The sequence below is a fragment of the Pararge aegeria genome, chromosome 25 (assembly GCF_905163445.1).
Source record: "Pararge aegeria chromosome 25, ilParAegt1.1, whole genome shotgun sequence".
NCBI classification, from domain to species: domain Eukaryota; kingdom Metazoa; phylum Arthropoda; class Insecta; order Lepidoptera; family Nymphalidae; genus Pararge; species Pararge aegeria.
This window is the reverse complement of record NC_053204.1, coordinates 8055242-8070468: the sequence shown is the minus strand read 5'-3', so window position 1 is coordinate 8070468 and position 15227 is coordinate 8055242. Positions and strand designations below refer to the sequence as shown.

Below are 15227 nucleotides of genomic sequence, written 5' to 3'. Positions count from 1 at the left end.
ATATCCGGCGTATTTCTCATATTCATAATATCCTGTATTTAAAGTGTTTAAAATAAAGATATTCAATACAATTAGTTCAACAGTGTTTATTTTTGAAGTTAATTTATGACAGTATACGTATATCTAAATAGCTTCATAAATATATGCATCTACATCGATTATCAGATGTTTATCAGTTAACTTTGCCCTCTTGCATTGAAAGCAGTATATCACTAAACAATCGCATTATCAGCGTTATCTACACCACAAAAACAATCATAGATCCGTTTCCTTGACCGTTTATTTTACGATAACTAGGTACTCAATTGATTTTAATGTACTTTTAGAAAACATGGCTATAATTGCCTATATGAATCCTTTTAACGTGTTCCGCGACTTCATTCGTCTTCCAATCGAGGCTTTTGTTTCCGAACAGTACACAGGGTATAAAAAAAAGACTAACGAAGGTCTAACTAGTGTGAAAGAATTGTTGTACAGAGCTGCCATAGTGTTGGTGTTTCTGTCTGCTATATTGTGGATTTCTATTTTTTTGTACGTGATTTTCTATTATACATATATGCCTAATGTTACGCACGTGAGGCCTGTCCATTTGCAGTTCAAGTAAGTTAACTATAACATTTAATATTTAATTAAGAAGTGAAGACAGTCTGAAGGTATCTCTTTTAACATTGACAGCCCATTGGTGCACTGGGCAGCGACCCTGCTTTCTGAATCTAATGCTGTTGGTTCGATTACCACAGCTGTAAAAATGTTTGTGTGAATATGAATATTGTTTTAGTGCCAGGGTGTTTATCTGTACATATGTGTATTACCTATATTCATAAAAATATTTATCAGCTATCTTAGTACTCATAACACAGGGTACACTTACTGGGCTGGATGGCAATGTGTGTATTGTGTAGTATAGTTATTTGATAATATTTATTAACTATATATATGTATTATATATTTAATGAAGGGACACCTGCCATTGCCACACGGGTGATAAGTCCTCTGTACTGTGGGGATGTGTGTTGTAGTATATTTATTTATATTCATTTCAAATTTTCAGACATATGCCCATTTCGAAGTTGCGTTCTCTAACTTCAATTATTTGTCTATTATTACAGATCATGCGATGAAAATATGGGTGTATGCTCATTCCCATCAGCGCACGTGCAACTAACAAAGAGTAGTCAAATGCTGATGTCTTCCCAGCCGTATCGCATCAAACTGATACTGGAGGTACCAGAGTCACAGATCAACAAAGACATAGGTAACTGTCAAAACATTCTGCACCATCGAAATAGATCCAGACTGGTCAAACTTACCTAAGCCGCAAGCAGAAGAAAGAGAAACTGACACAAACTACAGAATCAGAAGAAAACTCTGTATATTTTTTATTTTTGATAGTAATTATTGATGCATAAAGCAGAAGACCCCCCTGAAAACCATTCCCTATAAACAAAGCAACACTTTGCAGGAATGCAAGGAACACATTCTACCATTCTCCATCAACCTGAGGCGTAATTAAGCCTATAATTACATCAGCAATCACAACCTTTAGACCGAAATACAGCATTGCAACAATGCTGCTTAGCGACAGAAATAGGCAGGGTGGAAGTACCGCCCTGGATGAGCTCCGATACCATAAAAAACCCATAACCCTGGCACAACCGTGAGCGCTGTGAATTGAAGTAGGAGGTCCTGGGTTCGATTTCCGGCAGGGGCAATTTGGGAATTTATTATTTCTGAATTTTCCCTTGGTCTAGTGGGAGGCTTTGGCCGTGGCTAGTTACCACCCTACTGACAAAGACGTGCCACTAAGAGATTTAGTGTTCCGGACTACCATACTCCCTAACAGGTTAGCCCGCTACCATCTTAGACCGCATCATCACGTACCTGTAGGGGAATATACAAAAAAGAAAGACACAAATGGGCTGAGAGTAACTTTACCACAGCTTTTAGGATAAAACTCACCGATCACTTATTGGTGAGTTGAATTTTTTGTCAAATTTAGTTTACATGACATTTTGTCAATTCTATGTGCACTTGTAATTGACGTGCATATCAGTCCATGTATTGTGCGAGTGCTATGTTTAAAAACGTGTAATATGCATGTTGTTTGTGCTCTTATTAATAAATAAATTTCTATCTAATTTGTCGTTATTGCTGTCAATGTTTCAGGCATGTTTATGGTTTGTGCCCAGATGCGTGCGCCCGGTGGGGTGTTGGTCTCTTCATCGTGTAGATCTGCCATGCTCAGGCACAGGTAAATAAACGCTCTCTCTTAATAAAAAACGCGTTGTAGCTTTGGAGAAGTTCTTGTTGTCGTTCACGCGCGATTATGAACTTTATTTTCCGAGTATTAAGGTTCTTTGTAACAATATGTATTATTTGTGCCATAAGTAACGAAATCAAACTTATTCCAGATCAAAGTTGCATCAAGTGATACGCACGTTGTTCTACGCGCCGCTTTTAGTTTCGGGTTTCAATGAAGAGAAGCAGTTTATACAAGTTGAACTCTTCAGCGATTTTGAAGATGATCAGGTACTTGCTGGCATTTTGTTTTTTGTTCTATCAAACTTGCTTTTAAACTACAACGCGGGATTTATTAGTTTAGTACCTTAAGTATAAGAATTGTTTCGATACTCTGTAAAGTCAGAGTAAAATGGAATTTATGCACCTTGTATAAAAGCCCAAATATCTTTATATATATATTTCTTGTGTGCGTGTGTATGTCACTGAACTCCTCCTAGACGGCCGGACCGATTTCAATGAATTTTTCGGTATACGTTTGGGTGGTACCCTGGATGGTTTAGATTCACTAATCAGCCCGACAGATGGCGTTGGGGTCAGCTAGTGTCTATATAAAAAAGCCAAATTTTTATATTTGTCTCGAAGCTGGCAAAATAAAAAACAGGATAACAATAGCCTTAGCACAAGATTTGCTGGCTCGCAATCCAGGGATCGTTTTCGCATATCAAACTCTGTAACGTCAAAGTAAAATGGACCTAATGCAAGTCGTTTTAAAGTCGCAAATCCTGTATTTGTGATTTTTGTTTTACAAACGTTCAGTCAAAGGCCCGAGCTAAAAATTTGTAGGTGATTTGAACTCTAAAATAATCCTTGTAAGATTCATAATCTATTAAAAACGTCTCCTCGATTGCGAGCGAGCACTCTTGTACTACAGTTACTGGAGAACAGAATTAAAAACATACAGAATCCTAATTCAGCCATTATTGTATGCAGTGCATTGTCCAAAAATAGAAAAAAAGCCGCGTCACGTGCTACTTCACACCTGCGAAATGTTGCTAGCTCACAACCTTTTCCCATTTTCCCCATTTTATGGTTAACGTAACGTCGTAATAAGTTTAAAAAAAAAAAAAAACATAAGAGTCAAAATAATTTCTATCAACTTTACTTTACTTTTGACGGCCGATTAGCGCAGTGGGCAGCGACCCTGATTTCTGGGCCATAATGCCGTGGGTTCGATTCCCACGGCAGGAAAATGTTTGTGTGATGAACATGAATGTTTTTCAGTGTCTGGGTGTTTGTGTCTTTATTATAAGTACTTATTTATGTATATTATTCATAAAAATATTCATCAGTTATCAAGCCAAAGAAAGTCAAGTCAAATATTACTTTTTTCAAATAGGCAGATGGCACTATATTATCCTATTCGGGTCTAAGAGGAATCCAAAAAATCAAAATATCATAAAAATTTGTTCAGCCGTTCTCGAGTTATAAATGGTGAAACTAACACAACATTCTTTTATATATATATATATAGATGTGTACATAGCTGTGAGTAGTGATGGCGATAACTACATTCGTAAACTTAAAACTAAAGCTACGAGGGTCCCAAACGCGCCCTGGTATCTTAGTACCCATAACACAAGCGACTTACTTTGGGGCTAGATGGCGATGTGTGTATTGTCGTAGTATATTTATATTTATTTATTTATTTAACTGTTAAATTATTTAAATGGCCAACCTGTGCCACACACACACTACTGAAGTGGAGTGGTTTTTGATGCTTCAATGTTAGTCGTGTACACGGCTTCTATATGTTTTTAATTCTGAAAATAACACAATTTTCAGGCCCGGCCGGTGACAGACGCGTACGTGGAACTTCAGTCGCGTTTCGTGCAAGTGTTCTCTTCGGAGCTGCACATAGAAGCCCATTTCACCGGCCTCCGATACGCCATGTACTACTGGCCCAAAATATCCGCGATCATTGGTAAGTAATCGCAGTAAAGGTGATATTTATTAAAACTAGTACTTTTTACAATATACTACCGAATGAACATTCGAAAGACTTCGATTAAAAAAAAGCCGGCTAGGTGCGAGTAGGTCTTGCAAACGAAGGTACTGTACGAAGATAAAATATGACACTTGTGTCATAACTCACTTGTTAAGACGGAACAACAGACAGCAAAATAACTCGTTTCCTGTATCCGGAATCTCTCTTCAATTTTGACGGCATTAGGTTCCGTACCCAATGGGTAAAACCCTTTTGATTTCATTTTATTAATTTATTTTTTCTAAGACTCCGCTATCCGTTCGTCTGTATCTCTATCTGCCTGTCACATGGTTCCTGAGGGAACTGTCATCGTTAGACCGTTGAAATTTTCACAGATGTATTTCTATTGCCGCTATAATAATAACAACAAATTTGGAAAATCCAAAAGTCATCATCATCATCATCAGCCATTGTGCGTCCACTGCTGAACATAGGCCTCTTTCAAGCAGCGCCAAAGTGATCCACAGGCGCCCCTGGTGGAATAAAATGTACATAATATCTATAGATATAGATATATCACCATCCATGTTAATTTTACATGGATATATATAGATATACAGTCTTGCAGTTTTCGTTTTTTATTAATTGCAATTAAACTACACTGAATTAATTAATCATTCGCATTCAGTGACCTACAATCTTCGATTAGAATTAAAAAAAAAAAAATTAACTCAAATAATGGATTTTTTCACAAGCTAGAGTGTTTTCGGGTTTCACACATGATGGCCAGGAAATTTTTTTGACCTATTTTGGTGTTTTTTTCCAATTGTATTGCAGTAAATCAATTTTTTTAAAGTATGGAATTAATCTCCATTAAATTATCTCGACAATAGTATGCAAAATATCTTGATTCCGTGAACTAACAAGGCTATAATAATAAAAATAGCCGCCGAAATGAAGCGAAAAAAATTTTTCGATCGTAAAGCACTCTCTGATGCTTCGCATTATGAGTCGTGCAATACTTTTAGTATTTGTTATTATTATAGCACACAGTACAGTACAGGATAAAATAATATTAAAGGGCAACACAGCTAACGTTGTTTTTTTCTCGAAATTGATATCGGCAACTGGTAGACGCTTATAATATTTACAGAATATTGAGTTATATTATACTAACCGGCCGAGTCTTTGCCCGCGACTTCGTCCGGGCTAATTTCAGTATTTCACAACTCCCACGGGAACCGTCAGCACTGAAATCGATATCATTACCGATATCGAAATCGATATCACAATCGATAATTGTATTCGATATCATAATCGATAATTGTAATCGATTTCGTAATCGATATCTTAATCGATATCGAAATCCTTATCATAATCGATAATTGTAATCAATATCGTAATCGAAATCGTAATCGATAATTGTAATCGATATCGGAATCGAAATTCAGATACGTGGTCAAACTTGCGCAGTTATCAAAATTAAGCTTAATTTGCTATACTCCGCGAAAAGCAGGAGAATCTGTGTGGTGTAATTTATAATTTCTTCAATCCTTATACCCCACACCAAACAGATCCTCGGCAATATACCCTCTACGCACGTTTCGCTCCGAAACCGGAGCATCATCAGGAGATGTTGACTTTACAATGAATAATTGTTAAGTGAAAAATTCGCCAAATGTGTCGCCTTTTATACCTTTCTGACCCCCACCTAATCTATCTAAGCCCCTCCCACCTCATTAGTGCCTCTGAATATGTTCAATAGAGGTGAAGTTGATAAATTTATTTGTTCGTTTAGTAATTCGAACCTCCCATTCCTATGTTTAATAATTTCTAATTGTTCCCTCAAATCAAGTTTCAACCCTTTGTCGCAAGCATGTAATATTTCGTATGAATGATTACTGGTTACGTTATGTCCACTGTCTAAAAGATGTTTTGCAAAATGAGATTTTTCAGGATGGTTATGATTGAAGGCTGCCATATGCTCTTTGTAACGTGTTTCAAATTTACGTCCGGTCTGACCCACATATGTGGCGTGGCATTCAGAACATTGGAGTTTATATACCCCTGATCTGTGCTTATTGTCCAATCTGTCCTTACCGTTACAAATAGCTCTCAGTTGGTTATTTGTTCTAAAAGCCACATGAACTCCATGTGATCTAAGTATCTTTGCTACACGCTCTGATATAGATCCGAAGTAAGTCAGACTGGTCTTATACCTATTCAGTTTGTCCATTGGTACGGCGTATAACTCCTTAGCAATCAGCCTCTGTTGTTTCTTTTTAATTATGCTATCAACCAAACCTGAATTGTAACCATTTGCATTTGCCATGTGATAAATGACATATAACTCTTTCCTATAATCCTCCTTAGTTAATGGAATAGATAATAATCTATGAACATAATTAAGAAATGCTGCATGTTTATGCTGCCAAGGATGACACGATGAAGCTGGTATGGTGTTATCTGTATATGTAGGCTTACGATAAATCTCAAATCGATGCTTATTGTTACTACGAGTTATTACCAAATCCAAGAAATTTAATGAATTGTTTTGTTCCATCTCTGATTTGAATTTAATTTTTTTTTTTTTTTTTTTGGATGAATTTTATTTAGCTTTTATTTTTTATTAAATTCAAATCAGAGATGGAACAAAACAATTCATTAAATTTCTTGGATTTGGTAATAACTCGTAGTAACAATAAGCATCGATTTGAGATTTATCGTAAGCCTACATATACAGATAACACCATACCAGCTTCATCGTGTCATCCTTGGCAGCATAAACATGCAGCATTTCTTAATTATGTTCATAGTTTATTATCTATTCCATTAACTAAGGAGGATTATAGGAAAGAGTTATATGTCATTTATCACATGGCAAATGCAAATGGTTACAATTCAGGTTTGGTTGATAGCATAATTAAAAAGAAACAACAGAGGCTGATTGCTAAGGAGTTATACGCCGTACCAATGGACAAACTGAATAGGTATAAGACCAGTCTGACTTACTTCGGATCTATATCAGAGCATGTAGCAAAGATACTTAGATCACATGGAGTTCATGTGGCTTTTAGAACAAATAACCAACTGAGAGCTATTTGTAACGGTAAGGACAGATTGGACAATAAGCACAGATCAGGGGTATATAAACTCCAATGTTCTGAATGCCACGCCACATATGTGGGTCAGACCGGACGTAAATTTGAAACACGTTACAAAGAGCATATGGCAGCCTTCAATCATAACCATCCTGAAAAATCTCATTTTGCAAAACATCTTTTAGACAGTGGACATAACGTAACCAGTAATCATTCATACGAAATATTACATGCTTGCGACAAAGGGTTGAAACTTGATTTGAGGGAACAATTAGAAATTATTAAACATAGGAATGGGAGGTTCGAATTACTAAACGAACAAATAAATTTATCAACTTCACCTCTATTGAACATATTCAGAGGCACTAATGAGGTGGGAGGGGCTTAGATAGATTAGGTGGGGGTCAGAAAGGTATAAAAGGCGACACATTTGGCGAATTTTTCACTTAACAATTATTCATTGTAAAGTCAACATCTCCTGATGATGCTCCGGTTTCGGAGCGAAACGTGCGTAGAGGGTATATTGCCGAGGATCTGTTTGGTGTGGGGTATAAGGATTGAAGAAATTATAAATTACACCACACAGATTCTCCTGCTTTTCGCGGAGTATAGCAAATTAAGCTTAATTTTGATAATATATCATGGATTTCCGCAAAGTAACGCCTGCTTCTATCCAATATCCAAACTTGCGCAGGCCAAATATGAACCGAATAGCAGGATTTTGGAGACGTTCAGTTGGTCCTCAGTCAGATTCAGATAGCTTGAGTCCGCATAATCTAGAATAGAGAGAAGGAGAGAATGTGCAAACATAACTTTGGTAGGGTTCGGAAGAACACATCTTAGGCGTCGTAGTGAGCTCACGGTTGCAAATATTTTCCTAATTAGCTCTTTAACATGCGATTACAATATCGATTATGATATCGATTACAATATCGATTACAGTTATCGATTACGATATCAATTACAATTATCGATTACAATCGTCGATTGTGATATCGTATATAATATCGATTACGATATCAATTACAATTATCGATTACAATCGTCGATTGTGATATCGTATATAATATCGATTACAATATCGATTTCGATATCGATTACAATATCGATTTCGATATCAATTACAATATCGATTTCGATATCGATTACAATATCGATTATAATATCGATTACAATATCGATTTCGATATCGATTATGATATCGATTATAATATGGATTACAATATCGATTATAACATCGATTACAATATCGATTTCAATATCGATTACAATATCGATTACATTGTCGATTACAGTTATCGATTAAGATATCGATTATGATATCGATTACAATTATCGATTATGATATCGATTATAATTATCGATTACAATATCGATTACAGTCATCGATTACAATTATCGAATATGATATCGATTTCGATTTCGATTACAATTATCGATAATGATATCGATTTCGTTATCAATTACAATTATCGATTATGATATCGATTTTGTTATCGATTTCGTTATCGATTACTCATTTTCGATTACAGTTATCGATTAAGATATCGATTATGATATCGATTTCGATATCGATTACAATTATCGATTATGATATCGATTATAATTATCGATTACAATATCGGTTACAGTCATCGATTACAATTATCGAATATGATATTGATTTCGATTTCGATTACAATTATCGATTATGATATCGATTTCGTTATCAATTACAATTATCGATTATGATATCGATTTTGTTATCGATTTCGTTATCGATTACTATTATCGATTATAATATCGATTACAATATCGATTATGTTATCGATTACAATATCAATTACAATTATCGATTGTGATATCGATTATGATATCGATTACAATATCGATTACTGTTATCAATTACATATCGATTGTGATATCGATTATAATTATCGATTATGATATCGATTATGATATTGATTTCGATATCGATTTCGATATCGATTACAATATCGATTTAGATATCGATTACAATATCGATTACAATATCGATTATAATATCGATTACAATATCGATTTCGATATCGATTATGATATCGATTATAATATGGATTACAATATCGATTATAACATCGATTACAATATCGATTTCAATATCGATTACAATATCGATTACAGTCATCGATTACAATTATCGAATATGATATCGATTTCGATTTCGATTACAATTATCGATAATGATATAGATTTCGTTATCAATTACAATTATCGATTATGATATCGATTTTGTTATCGATTTCGTTATCGCTTACTCATTTTCGATTACTCATTTTCGATTACAGTTATCGTTTAAGATATCGATTATGATATCGATTTCGTTATCAATTACAATTATCGATTATGATATCGATTTTGTTATCGATTTCGTTATCGATTTCGATATCGGTTATAATATCGATTACAATATCGATTATGATATCGATTACAATATCGATTATAGTTATCGATTACGATATTAATTACAATTATCGATTACAATTGTCGATTGTGATATCGATTATGATATCGATTACAATATCGATTACTGTTATCAATTACATATCGATTGTGATATCCATTATAATTATCGATTATGATATCGATTATGATATTGATTTCGATATCGATTACTATTATCGATTACAATATCGATTACAGTTATCGATTAAGATATCGATTATGATATCGATTTCGATATGGATTACAATTATCGATTATGATATCGATTATAATTATCGATTACAATATCGATTACAATATCGATTACAGTTATCGATTACAATTATCGATTATGATATCGATTTCGATTTCGATTACAATTATCGATTATAATTATCGATTACAATATCGATTACGGCTATCGATTACAATTATCGATTATGATATCGATTTCGATATCGATTACAATATCGATAATAATATCGATTACAATATCGATTATAATATTGATTACAATAACGACTATAATATCGATTACAATATCGATTTCGATATCGATTACAATATCGATTACAATATCGATAACAGTTATCGATTAAGATATCGATTACAATATCGATTACAGTTATCGATTACAATATCGATTACAGTTATCGATTACAACTATCGATTACGATATCGATTACAATATCGATTACAGTTATCGATTTCGATATCGATTACAGTTATCGATTTCGATATCGATTACAGTTATCGATTACGATATCTATTGCAATTATTGATTATAATATCGATTTCGATATCAATTACTATTATCGATTACAATATCGATTACAATTATCGATTAAGATATCGATTTCGATTACAATTATCGATTATGATATCGATTTCGTTATCAATTACAATTATCGATTATGATATCGATTTCGATTTCGATTACAATTATCGATTATGATATCGATTTCGTTGTCAATTACAATTATCGATGATGATATCGATTTCGATTTCGATTACAATTATCGATTATGATATTGATTTCGTTGTCAATTACAATTATCGATTGTGATATCGATTACAATATTGATTATTATATCGATTACAATATCGATTTCCATATCGATTACAATTATCGATTACAATATCGATTACAGTTATCGATTTCGATATCGATTACAGTTATCGATTTCGATATCGATTACAGTTATCGATTACGATATCTATTGCAATTATTGATTATAATATCGATTTCGATATCAATTACTATTATCGAATACAATATCGATTTTAATGTCGATTACAATATCGATTATAATATCGATTACATTATCGATTTCAGTTATCGATAACTTAACGATTACTGTAATCGATGTTGTAATCGGCCCTTGTTTAAATTAATGAATTTTGAATTGAATTAAATATTCCGTGAAAATTTCAACTGTGAACCTGGTTAATTATGGTGTATGAGATAAAGACTTTTAAAAAACGGACGGACGGGCTCATAGACGGCTGGACGGTCTGCGGAGGTTACTAATACCGTTGGCACCCTTCGAGTATGGAACCCTAAAAATCTTAGAAATTGTCAACGACAAAAACAAAAACTCAAACGTTCTAGAAGTCTGGTGAGAGGCTTCGGCCGAGGGTGGTTACAACCCTACCGACAAAGACTTGCCGCAAAGCAACTTAACGATGTAACATAGAGACCGAAATTTGAGGAATGGGTTAAGGTTTCATATAACTGCCATACCCCCTAACAGATTAGCCCGCTGCCATCTTAGCATCATAGCACTGCATCATAACTTACCATCAGTTGAGATTGCAGTCAAGGGCTTGTAGTGGAATAAAAGAAAAGACAAAAAGTTTTTTTAAAGTGTAATATTCTTTTCAGGTATTTGCTCGAACCTGTTTGTGGTTTCGCTAATATTTATTTTGAGCTGGTATCACTTACAAGATGGATTCCCAGAATTTCTTAAGGTAACAACAACACACTAAATAACTTTCATTTTTCGAATGACGCGTCACAAAATACTTGACCGCTTAAACTTTTACTATGACCAGGCTTCTTCTTAAACCAGGACGCGTTTGGAACCCTCGTAGCTTTAGTTTTATGTTTACGAATGTGTTATCGCCATCATCTCACTACCGTGTAATTCTTATGTACGCATGAAAAGTGCCACCTATTGGGCCTACTTGAATAAAGATATTTTTGACTTTGACTATGCGTTTATATAGATGTGACGTCTTTCACTTATTCATCTGTCATGGCGGATAGCTAGATTTTGAAGTATTAATAATAAATAACAATCTCACTAATAATATAAATAAAAATACGTTTACCGTAAAACGTGAATCATAATATTATATCACAATATTTTAGCGATTCTTTGTACTGTCATCATGCAAATTGCGTCTCTGGGGCCCGTCTGTTTACACTAAAGCTACGCATCGCTTAAATAGAATGCCTAATTTATATATTTGTATAATTTTAAATCTTATTTATTGCACCACCTACCTCTTTTCTTTGTTTTTTCCTTTTACGCCATTGGTTGCCTGGAAGAAATCGCTATGTAGCGATAAGGCCACCAAATTGTACTCTCTTTATATGTATTTATATCTTTGTAACTACTTTTTTTTTCTGTGGTGTACAATAAAAGTGTATTCATTCATTCATTCATTCATTCAATGCCTAATGAATTAGGCGATGGCTATGGAAATATGCCTATGAATCTCCTTTGCTTCATCATCAACAGCCAACAAGCGTTCACTGCTGAACATAGGCCTTTCCAAGAGCGCGCCACACACGGTCCTCCGCCTGTCTCATCCAGCCGCTTCCAGTCACCTTTTTAAGGTCAACTGTCCAGCGGGCTGGAGGTCGTCCCACACTGCGCTTACCGATTATCGGTCTCCACTCTAGAACACGTCTGCCCCAACCGCCATCGGTCCTACGACAGACATGACCCGTCCACTGCCACTTCAACTTGCTTATCCTTTGAGCTATGTCGGTGACCTTGGTTCTTCTACGTATTTCGTCGTTGCGAATTCTATCCCGAAGAGATACTCCATACGTAGCTCGCTCCATAGCGCGTTGAGCGAGTTTAAATATGGATCAGGTCGACTGTCAGTGTCCATTTTTCCGCCCCTTTGCTTAGGCGTAACTAGTTAGGCGAACAAGACAATAATAATAACGTTTAATTCAGATAAAAATCCATAGCTACAACAATAACAATTATCTTATTTACTATATTATAAACTAAAATTGGCCAAACATATAAATAATAAAAAATTAGGAATCTCCTAACTAAGGTAAATACTTTCTTGAGCACCTGGTGTGTGAGTGTGCACCAACCCAGTGCTCCATAAAGGGATTTTCCCATTCATTGGTAAATATTTTCAAAATATTGTTGGAGCTTCCGCGCATTCTGCTCATCATTGATGCAGATCTTTTTCTCATGATTGCGTAGAAGTCATCAACATGATTCTCCGCAAACATTTGTGATGCACTGCAGAATCGCGGCAGCCCCAACAATACTCTGAAGCCATTATTGTATTGTATACGTAGGTCGTTATAAGCCCTCTGTGTATATGACACCCACAAGCTGCACGTATAAAATGTTTGACAATATGCTCTGAAAAGTGTAAGCTTAACTTTCCTTGTACACCGTGTAAACTTGCGGGCTATCATATTACATCTTATCGCCAACGCCCTACGCTCCCTCTCAATGCTTGCTTTTGTTACCAAATTACGAACTACTGTTGAAGGATGCATAAGTTTATTTCATAAGGAACTCTGTAGAAATATTAAATCAAAAAAACCATATTAATTTCTCCATAAAAACTAATTCAAAACATTCTAAGTGTTGTTGACAACCTCATTGAAGATAAAATACAATGATTGTCCGTCGTTAGGGAAAACGGCACTAAACTTCGCTTGTTATCTTTTACCGGAGACCGTATCGCCGTAATTTAAAATTTCGTACACACAAAGAATAAGTAAATAAATATACTACGACAATACACACATCGCCATCTAGCCCCAAAGTAAGCGTAGCTTGTGTTATGGGTACTAAGATAGCTGATGAATAGTTTAAATATAATACACATAAATACTTATAATATACAGATAAACACCCAGACACTGAAAAACATTCATGTTCATCACACAAACATTTTCCAGTTGTGGGAATCGAACCCACGACCTTGGACTCAGAAAGCAGGGTTGCTACCCACTGCGCCACTCGGCCGTCAAAAGAATATAAAGATTCTCTTGTTTCCAGACAAAACTAGGTATCGAGGTCAAAACGGAGAAGGGCGCGGACAGTACGAAAATGATATCAAAAATGAAGTTGGAACGAGAAGGTAATAAGAAAATGATATTTATAAACAGATTTGTTGATTTTTAATTTATAAAGAATATAATTGAGGGGAAAATAGGGGAAAAAGGGGAAGTTGACGACCGAAACTGGGCATTTAGGATCAAACCAAGGGGAGGTTTGGGGTAGGGAATTTTAGAGGTGACAGTGAAGGACATGGCTACGCCGTCAAAAGCTGAGCTGTTGTGTCAAAGAAGATCAATTGTTTTTAGTACTAAATATCACGCCCTATGTGGCACAGTAATGAAGGCTCTGCAGGGGAAGGAGGTACCGGGTTTGATCCCAAGTAGGGATGATGTGGAATTGATAATTTCTGATCTTTCTCTTCTTCGGTCTGGTGGGACTTTGACCACCAACAAACACGTGCCGCCAAGCGATGTGCATTCCGGTACGATGCCTCGTAGGAAACGTGCCATAACTCTAAAAAGTCAGCCCGCTATCATCTTAAACTGCATCATCACTTCCCATCAGGTGAGATCGCAGTCAACGGCCACTTGAAGGTAGGTAGGTAATTATAATAAAATAATCAGTTTAAAAACCTAACAGTTGAATCGTACTGTCAAAAAAACGTTATTTTCCAAAGATCGCAATATTTAGAGAATAATGTTTTGTTGACAGTGGTCGCTAAATCAACTAAAGTCAAAATGGCGCTATGTCCTGTGAAGTCGAAATGGCGGACGCAGCTAAAATATATTCATTAATATTTTCTCTCGCTTTTCAGATTCATTCCCCTTCATAGAAGAAGAATCATTATTAGAAGAGTTTCAAAGATTGGAGAAGAAAACTTAGGCTGTTTGCAATCTATAGTTATAATTAGATAGTCTTGTAAAGCTGAATTGTTAGTTTGTGTGTTTGAACGCGCAAAGCTCAGAAAATACCAGTTCAAAAATGTTGTGTCCGTTAGCCCGTTTATCCGGGAAGGTTATATGCTGTATAACACGATGTGCAATGGTTATATAATAGTAGTATTTTATATTTATTTTTTAATAGTACTTTAAACCTAAAGACATATTCTCAAAAGAAACAGTTTCACTTAATGAGAAATTAAAATTAACTTAAAGAAATGGTAATATATTATCTATTTAGTGTGAT

The 15227-nt window shown here is 35.0% G+C and overlaps 1 protein-coding gene across 2 annotated transcripts; it reads left to right on the top strand.

The window, feature by feature from the left end:
- LOC120634966 (seipin) lies at positions 1-15162 on the top strand. 2 transcript variants are annotated; one of them, XM_039905879.1, is made up of 9 exons: positions 1-600; positions 1110-1255; positions 2167-2251; positions 2412-2529; positions 4084-4222; positions 11654-11739; positions 14040-14121; positions 14636-14639; positions 14857-15162. In XM_039905879.1, the coding sequence occupies exons 1-9, from the start codon at positions 332-334 to the stop codon at positions 14954-14956; spliced, it is 1029 nt and encodes a 342-aa protein (XP_039761813.1). In that variant the 5' UTR covers positions 1-331; the 3' UTR covers positions 14957-15162. The 2 variants fall into 2 exon arrangements, with proteins under 2 accessions (XP_039761813.1, XP_039761812.1); XM_039905878.1 differs by lacking the exon at positions 14636-14639.
- The last annotated feature ends 65 nt before the right edge of the window (positions 15163-15227 follow it).